We start from the raw sequence: 8,844 nt of genomic DNA, 5'->3' as shown, positions 1-8,844 counted from the left end.
ATTAAATGAACCTATACATTTTCTTTAATGTAAAAGATAGTTGTAGTTTGGACGTTCAGTTAATATAAAAAATATTAGTATTCCACTTGAGGTAACATCAGTCCCTCGTAAACAGGCTGTACAATGTTATAACATTATTAACATCTAAAACCCTATCAAAATTGGAATATGTGTAATAATAAATTGGAATATGTGTACAATGTTTAACAACATTTAAACACTCATTTTGCTTACTTAATTTCTAGGGTTTCATGGCGTCCTCTGACGAAGACGGCGAAATCATTCCAAATGTCGTAACAAACTACCACTTCGTCAACTCTCGTGACGAAGTCATTTCGTTTTCAGCTTTACCGCTTCACTGGAACAACAACAACAAGCACGATGATGATGTGACGGTTGCGGTTGCGTTTTTAGTCGGCAGTACGGACGAAGGGTTACAATCGGTGTACAAACAAGTAACCAGTTGGAAGCTGGAGTTATCGTACGGAGTGCCTGAAGTTTACGTCCTTTGCAAGGCCAAAAACTGGATCAACCTTCACAAGCCACGGAGATCGTACGAGTGTGTGGTGAAGACTGTCTTAGTCGTCGCTCATTGTCTTCATTTTCTTAAGAGGAATGTGCAGGCTGGTAGGACTGAGCTTTTGAGCCATTTGCTCAAGGCTTTCAGGTATATTTATTATTAAGTTGTAGTGATCTGATTGAGTTTTGACCTAATTTTGAGTTGAATCTGTTTGATCGTGGTTCGTGCAGCTCGTATGATGTGGTGAGCCGATAGAGAAGTGTTTGGAGGCTCACTTGCCGTTGATTCGATCTGCGGTGGCTAACGATAAGGATTTGGCGAAATCAGTGGTATCATCTTTAATTTTATTACGAGTAGAACGAGATTAGGTTATTGAGTTACGATTTGTGTTATGTTAATTGTTGATTAGAATGAGGCATTCAATTGATTGCTAGATTTTATTGTGTGTAGTATATATAGAAGAATATATTTATTGTTTGATATTTAAGCATTTATTAACAGTATATATATAGAAGAATATGTTTATTGTTATTGTTGTTCAATATGTGTCATGTTTATTGTTGATTAGAATGAGGCATTGCATTATTTGTTTCATTTCATTGTATGTTTAATACCCAAGCATTTATTGACACCTAATTATTTATTGACAGTATCTTGAAGCGTTTCTTGTGGAGATTGAGAATCCTGAGAGAAAAGAAGCTCTTTATGAGGTGAATTGCATTAGTTTTTCATGTTATTCACATGTTTATGACTTTATGTACATTTGTGCCTATTGAAGAAATTTTTGTTTGTTGTTTTGCATTGAAGGAGGAGAATCAAACAACAAACAAGCCCAAGTTCATTGTTTCTGACGACGAAGATGAAAATGAGGATGACTTTGACGATGAAGCAGAAGAGATATTTGATTCTGTTTGTGCATTCTGTGACAATGGCGGTGATGTTCTCCCGTATGCATCTAATTCCTTTCTATAGTGACTTAATTTAGAACAAGTATATATATGTATTTCCATAGCGTAAGGTTTCTTAGGGCTTGATAAATTTGGAAGAATGTCACATCTATCATTTTGTTACTAAATTTTATATATTACTTCTCCACATGTGACAGGTGTGAAGGACAATGTATGCGATCTTTTCATCCAACCGTAGAGGCGGGAGTTGACACCTGTTGCGAGTCCCTTGGCTTTTTAAATGCAGCTCAATATGAGGTATGAACCCGTATGTGATATATTTGTATTTTTCACATGGCTTATGCATAATCATCTTTGAATTATGTATGCAGGCAATTGCAACTTTTCTTTGTGATAACTGTAAACACCAGAAACATCAGTGCTTTTCTTGTGGATTGTTGGGCTCCTCTGACAAGTCTTCTTCTGTTGAGGTATAGTCAACCTTACAACAGATAAAATATTATATTTATGGTGTTTGTCAATCGTATTTAACTGACTCTTACCATGATGCATAACGGTACCCAACATATTTGCCTACTACCAATACCTGAACCGATTGAACAGTAATACAATGTCAATATTCTGCAGTTTGTTATTGTTGATTTTAACAGAAAAACCATTTCAGGTCTTCCCTTGTGTTTCTGCAACTTGCGGGCACTTTTATCACCCTAAATGTGTGGCAAAGTTGCTCTACCCATCTGACGAAGCCTTAGCTGGTCATCTTGAAGGTCAAATAGCTGCAGGAATATCATTCACCTGTCCCATTCATAAGTGCCATCGGTGTGAACAAGGCGAAAATAAAGATGTCCATGAATTGCAGTTTGCAGTCTGCAGGCGATGCCCAAAGTCATATCATCGGAAATGCTTACCTAAGTAATAAAGATTTTCTCTTTTAGGTTTATATTGTCAAGAAAGAACCCGATACTAACTAGTTAATAATATTACACAGACAAATTGCCTTTAAGGCTAGTGATGATGGAAGTATCCCGCAAAGAGCATGGGATGATCTCTTGCCAAAACGCATTTTGATGTATTGCAAGTGAGTGCTATTATGTTGTACTTCATACTTCATTATCTAATTAATATGCACATATAATATGAAGTATTAATTAATACACTGCCAGGAAGCACATTATCATTCCAAATCTTGGGACACCAAGAAGAGATCATATTCTCTTTCCTTCTGTTGTACGGAAAAGAGTTCAGGAAGGGAGAATAAAAGAGATGCCAGGAAAAAGGAGCAACGCTTTAGGAAATTTTAAAGCAATCGAGACTGAAAGAATGCCAAAGGTTGTTAAAAAACAAGTTAAACCAGTCAATCACTATGAAACTAAAGTAGATAAAGCCAAATCTTCTACCATGCACAAAATGACAACTTCCTTTGAGGTAAACAAACCAGTTCCTAGAAATTTGGAGCGGCCTCCAAACAATCTCAGAATCAAGTTACCTAAAAGAGATATGCACCGAGAACTACAATCTACTTCTAAATAAGTGGAAAAGAAGGAAGTGGCTTCACCTCCTAAAGTAGATGCCGAAACGAAAACTAAGTACGTTTTTTTTATTGTGTTTTAATGTTTTCTATCTTGCCACCATTCATGTGTCAATGATAATATATTGATGTGCAGGATTTTGAAATTAGTGGAAGATGTTAAATCTTCATTTGATGTTGAGGAATTTATAAAAGAGAAGAAAAGGCAATGCACCCATGAGATATACACCCCACAACATGGATTGGATAAGACAATTACCATGGGAAAGGTGGAGGGTTCTGTTAAGGTAGTAAACCAGACAATTCTTTAAGATCACTATAGGCATAGCTAAATATGTTTGAACTCACAAGGTGCGTTTTTTTACCTCCTCAGGCAGTAAAAGCAGCATTAAGGAAATTGGATGATGGTGGCAGTATTGACGATGCAAAAGCTGTTTGTGAACCAAATGTTCTGCATCAACTGGTCAGATGGAAGGTATGATGAAACATTTATCTATATAAGAACTACTTGTAACAAACATCATGTGACATGAAAGGTGCATCTCTAAGCTGTAAAACAGTTTAGGGTTTAAACTTAACATACCCTGCCCGTTTTAAGATTTTTATGTTTTATAACGGATTTGATGTGATCTTTTTTTGTTGTTATGCAGAAAAAGCTAAGTGTCTATCTTGCCCCTTTTCTCATTGGACCACGTTATACCTCCTTTGGGCGCCATTTTACGAAAGTAGACAAGCTTAAAGAGGTATGATCTCTGTGTTTCTTATATCCTTTAAGTGGTTCATTATATAAGTCTACTTAATTCCAAGATTAATATTGATGAAATTGGATCTAATTAGAAGGGATTATGAAATGATAATGATCCCCTGATCAGATGTATAGATATATTGCTTGTCTAACGAAAAGCACAATTGGTCTCACTTACTCCTTCCTTCCTTTAGGCAACTTGTTTATGACAATTATTTATGTTCTATGGCGATAAAAACAATTTTAATGTGTTGAGAGTAAAGATGATAATATATATTTAAGCGACTACGCTAGAGTGATGCTTATGGTTTTGCTTTTATTGTGCAGATAGTTGATAGACTACATTGGTATGTTGAAGACGGTGATACGGTAAGGAACTCCTATATAACGTTTTTGTATGCTACTTTGCTTCAACATGACTGAAAACAAACATTTTTCCAAATTAATACGATAAATGTTGACTTCGAAAGTTTAAAAAGATGGTTTTGGTGGCTCCTCTAGCTTTTTTACTTTATTCTATCAGTTTGTCACAGTTATGTAAGAATAATTGTTAAAAAGATGTCACAGTTTGCATTCTCCTACATGCTATACACTTATACATACTAACTTTCCATCCTCTGTTATCAGATAGTGGACTTCTGCTGCGGTTCGAATGATTTCAGTTGCTTTATGAAGGAAAAACTCGACAGCACGGGGAAGAAATGCGACTTCAAGAACTATGATCTCATCACCCCAAAGGTAGTCTAACTTATCCATTACTTTTAACAAAATCTATATCAGCTTTATTAGATAACAAAATATGATTCTGTTTTTCTTCTCAGAACACGTTTAACTTTGAAAAAAGAGACTGGTTTAGCGTCCATAAAGACGCACTACCTCGCGGGTCTCGTCTGGTAATAGGACTAAATCCTCCATTTGGAGTCAAAGCATCCCTAACCAACAAATTTATTGACAAGGCTCTCAAATTCAAGCCAAAGCTCCTTATCCTAATTGTTCCAGAAGAAACTAAAAGGTATAATAACATAGATTATTCGCATGCTTGGATTTTGTTTATATAAACACCTTTTCGTGTTGCTATAACAGGCTCGATTGTAAAAGGACCCCTTATGACTTAATCTGGGAGGAACATGACATGTTGTCTGGCAAGGTCTTGTTATTACTACTCTAGAAACATCCAAATCTAATTACCTTATACAATATTACTAATATACTTCCTCTTGGTCCTTTCAGTCATTCTACTACATACCTGGATCAGGGCACAAAAGTAACCAACCGTTGGAGGACTGGAATGTGAAATCGCCACCACTGTCACTCTGGAGTCGGCCTGATTGGACCGCCAAGCACAAAGAAGTAGCCCAAGAACATGGTCACATAGAACAAAAGCAAACCACACCAGACCAACAAGCTGAAAAAGTACTCTCCAATGAGCTAATGGAAGAAAACCTCGACTGTTTTAATGATCTATCGAATATCATGACTCACTATCCCGAACTAGCCACCATGTTGGGTACTGCTGAACCTAACTCTGAACACACAAATATGACATCACATACTCTTCATGACATGGTTGACATGGACCTGTCAAGTCCAGTAGCTTCCTCAAACAACTTGAGATCCGAACCGATAAGAGTCGACCAGCCGTGCATCCAGCCCGAACTGCATCCGGGTTTTGGTCCACCACTCTATGCATATACAAGTGATCCATATGGGGCAGGTGTTGGGTTTGGGTACCCTCAGTCTGGTCATGCTAACTATGGTTTTCCTAGCTATGGTTACCCTTATGGTCAATTTAGCCACGCTCAACCAGATATCACTAGTCATCATGGTCAACTTAGTTACCCTGGCAGCTCTAGCAACTATGGTCAGCCAGATTCCACTAGTGAGGCAGATATTCGTCCATCGGGTACCACCCCTTCTGATTATCGGTTTAATTAGAATTGTTCTATTCTTAACTTATGTTAAAACATTTTAATTACTCATTCTGTAAGAACTAGAACATTAGAACTCCTATCTCAGAAGACTTTAATCTAATATTCGTATGAGTTTTTAAATTTAGAAAAAAAACTGGAAATTTAGTTGCATATCACACTTTCAACCTTTGGAACACACTTTTCGTTTTGTTCAATGAAGCACTAGATTCTATCCTAGGAACACAAAAAACGACTCACGGGGCTTTTGCCAGCCCTCGGCAAAGCGTAAGACAACGTTTCACATATACTAATCTTACATCACAGGTATTAACTAGTGACACTTAATTTACTCGTGTTTAGTCGCCTTAATCTTTGATCAAGTTCTGCCATTACCACCGTTTCTTGCTTCTTCCTTTGCTTCGATAAATTTGATGTCATAAAGCTATTGTTTTCGAAGGCAACCTGTAGTTAGTCATAAATGAAGGTCAACGAGTAGAACAAAACGAAGGAATATTAGTACAACTTTCTTTATATATAAGGCGTTGACTTACGGTCAACAAGTCGTCGGGATCAAATAGATGATGTGTGGTATTCTGTATTATCCTGATTGCATCCCCAACATGATGTGCCATTAGCAACTCTTCTTCCTTCATCTGTGGCATCAGTATAGTATAACCCTTTAGAATAACCCATTTTTTTAATCAAACCTGTTTACTAGGATTAAGTTAAAACGTATGAAAACAGGCATATATTCATTACTCTGAAAATAGCTAAAGCTACATTAAACAAGACTTTTGCCCCTTCATAAAAGAGAACATCCCACACTCTCATAGTTGTCTGCACAGGTATCACACATTGTAAACGGTTAAAGAAAGATGTACCGGGCTTAGACAAACATGATTACTATTAGTATAAGTTAACCTCTGAAGGTAAGCTCTTAGAAAACAGGCAAAGAAACCACTCGGTAGCTACAAGGGAAACATCGAACCCGATAGCTTCAAAATGAGCTGATAACCTGTAGTGTTTCAAAACCATATAAGGTGTATAAACATTGTAGAATCCATGAGAATGCAGACATAATAGAGCTAAGAATATATACCTTGGGCATTTCTTTGTCACCATATCTTTAAACACCCTTTGATCAACGTGGCAACCGGATAAATTATCGGTGTAGCAATCATTGACCAATACGTTTTCTAGGAGAACTGCTAACATCCAGAAAGCTTCCTCTTCGGTTTTCATCACGAGTAACAACAATGCTGCCACGTAATTTAAACCCTGTATGCAAATATACGATAGTCTATTGATTCTAAAAAAAAGGAACTAATTTCATGGATCAATGTAGGGATGGCCCAAAACCTAATAAGTATGAGACCTGGTTAGGGATGTTTAACAAGCGAGTCGAGCCTGCTTGAGGTCAGCTCAAAGCTCTTAATGAGCTGAACGTTGAGCTCGAGCTCAGTTTGAATAAAGCCCGAGCCAGCACGCGGCCCAACAAGGCAGTTTGTTTATTTTTGAAATCTTTAAAATTTTAACAAAAAATAATATTTCAGTCTAAAAGAGTTTTCTTTTTACTGTCCATAAAAAGCTAACCTCCTTAAATGACCTACTTAACTTAAGCGAGCCAAATGAGCGAGCTCGCCTCGTCTCATAACTGAAACAAGTTAGCTCAGCCTGGCTTGTTTATTTACAATCCGATTTCGGCCAAACTTTTTTCAATCTATTTTTGAGGTGTAAGCTATTCGAAAAGCCCTAGACCGGGCATCCAATACAGTTTGAAAACCCGTCCCAAACCTGACCAATTGCCAGCTTGATCAATATAATTTATGAGACAACGAACCAACCAACCTGACAATAACCAACATCAGAATCCCGAAAAGAATACCCGACAAGAACACGTCTCACCGCAGCATGTCCCTCCGGGGTGTCCAGCCACGGATGACCAGGGAACGTCCGTGGTAGGTCCTGTATCAACATCATTTTTTTAAATTACAATTTGCTTTCAGATTATAATTAATTGTGCAAAAAAATAATAAAAACAAGAAACATACATGATCAATCTGCTTGGTAGCAGGGGTGACCTTATCTTGAACCGCAGCGGTCAGATCATTATAATAGCTATCAGGCACGGTGGATTTCTTCTTAGCAGCCCCAGATAAGGAAAACCAAACTTTGGGCCTCAAAGCTGGAGGGATACCCTTCCTAATAAGCTTCTTCAAGGCCATAGCATTAACCAAAACCGAAATGCGAAGGGCAGCGGCGTAAGTCTGTAAATACCAATTGACCCCTTTGCTTGCTTCCATTGCCCACCAAACCTTATCCTGTTCCCTCATCTTTTCCCTCACATCATTCAATATATTAACATCATCAACATTACCTTCTACCATAAACCCATAAGGATCTTGAAACTTTACAACAATATTTGCCCTTCTGACATGAATACTTGGCCTCAAAATGGGGATTTCCAGGGGCAAATCCGTCCTTTTGTGCATCTTTGATGATAGGTTCAGAATGTGGAAGAAACCATGAAGTTGTTTGTTAATCTTGAAAAATTCAAGAAACTGGAGGAAAAAGAAACAAGAACAGAATTGGTTGTTTAAATTCGAAATTATTATTTTTTTTAGCGTTTCTTCAAATGGGTGTTTGGAATAACTTGAATTTGAAACCATTAAAAAACACCATGTAACGTTAGATAGTGGCAAGCATAAACAACCACCAAAACAAAAGGTGGCATTTTTATATTCTTTGGAAAATTAATATTTTATTTGGGTTTGAAAAATAGTTGAAGAATGGGTCCGGTCTGCTATGCGGTTTCTCATTGGGTGAAGGCCGGCGTTTTTTTTCTTAAAACAAATTATTTCGATATATGTAAACAGATGACCGTTACTCATATATACTTTCCAATTTTTCAAACTTAATTATTTTACAAATAAATAGTTAGTTTTAATCAATTTGTTTAGAACATTGGTGATATCTTAAAAGACTAGCGAGAGGATAGATAAAAACATGTTACACAAGAAGCCGGAGAGCAACATTAGCTTGACTAATTAAAAGTGCATAACTTAACTCTTTTGTGAACAAAATTGAACAATATAATCGTGTGTGTGTTTCATTGATAACTGTTGGAAATTTTTGGATAAATAATATTTATTAATATTTGTTACTAATAAATAAATTATTAATATGCCCAAAGAGTAGAGATGAATGTGATATCGATACTATAAAGTGTATAG

At 36.8% G+C, this 8,844-nt stretch overlaps 1 protein-coding gene and 1 pseudogene across 2 annotated transcripts; one reads left to right on the top strand and one right to left on the bottom strand.

Annotated features, from left to right (window-relative positions):
• The first annotated feature begins 242 nt into the window (after positions 1–242).
• Positions 243–5,661, top strand: LOC143586880 (protein ENHANCED DOWNY MILDEW 2-like; annotated as a pseudogene). The gene is made up of 17 exons (XR_013144779.1): positions 243–686; positions 769–849; positions 1,171–1,230; positions 1,331–1,467; positions 1,626–1,725; positions 1,800–1,898; positions 2,093–2,340; positions 2,417–2,506; positions 2,580–3,014; positions 3,093–3,243; positions 3,330–3,431; positions 3,607–3,699; positions 4,029–4,070; positions 4,329–4,439; positions 4,523–4,713; positions 4,785–4,848; positions 4,932–5,661. The product of XR_013144779.1 is annotated as a protein ENHANCED DOWNY MILDEW 2-like (transcript).
• Positions 5,662–5,716: 55 nt separating this feature from the next.
• On the bottom strand, positions 5,717–8,515 carry LOC143586884 (uncharacterized). Its single transcript, XM_077068335.1, has 7 exons — positions 7,663–8,515; positions 7,460–7,576; positions 6,711–6,889; positions 6,533–6,626; positions 6,371–6,448; positions 6,163–6,264; positions 5,717–6,073 (listed from the first exon to the last, which is right to left on the bottom strand). Exons 1-7 carry the CDS (start codon positions 8,278–8,280, stop codon positions 5,939–5,941), a joined length of 1,323 nt encoding a protein of 440 aa, XP_076924450.1. The 5' UTR covers positions 8,281–8,515; the 3' UTR covers positions 5,717–5,938.
• Positions 8,516–8,844: the final 329 nt, after the last annotated feature.

This window comes from Bidens hawaiensis, unplaced genomic scaffold (assembly GCF_021521415.1).
Source record: "Bidens hawaiensis isolate Kalapana, Puna unplaced genomic scaffold, B.hawaiensis_p1.1 tig00035036_1, whole genome shotgun sequence".
NCBI classification, from domain to species: domain Eukaryota; kingdom Viridiplantae; phylum Streptophyta; class Magnoliopsida; order Asterales; family Asteraceae; genus Bidens; species Bidens hawaiensis.
The sequence above is the reverse complement of the archived record's forward strand: the minus strand, read 5'-3'. Positions and strand labels throughout refer to the sequence as shown.

What these genes read in the sequence shown, in the direction of transcription:
- LOC143586884 (XM_077068335.1), bottom strand. Translation starts at nt 8,280, where the DNA reads ATGGTTTCAAATTCAAGTTATTCCAAACACCCATTTGAAGAAACGCTA. An exon ending in CTGATGTTGGTTATTGTCAG is followed by an intron (nt 6,890 to 7,459) that starts GTTGGTTGGTTC and finishes ATTTGCATACAG; the next exon opens with GGTTTAAATTACGTGGCAGC. An exon ending in TAGCTTTAGCTATTTTCAGA is followed by an intron (nt 6,265 to 6,370) that starts GTAATGAATATA and finishes CTGATGCCACAG; the next exon opens with ATGAAGGAAGAAGAGTTGCT.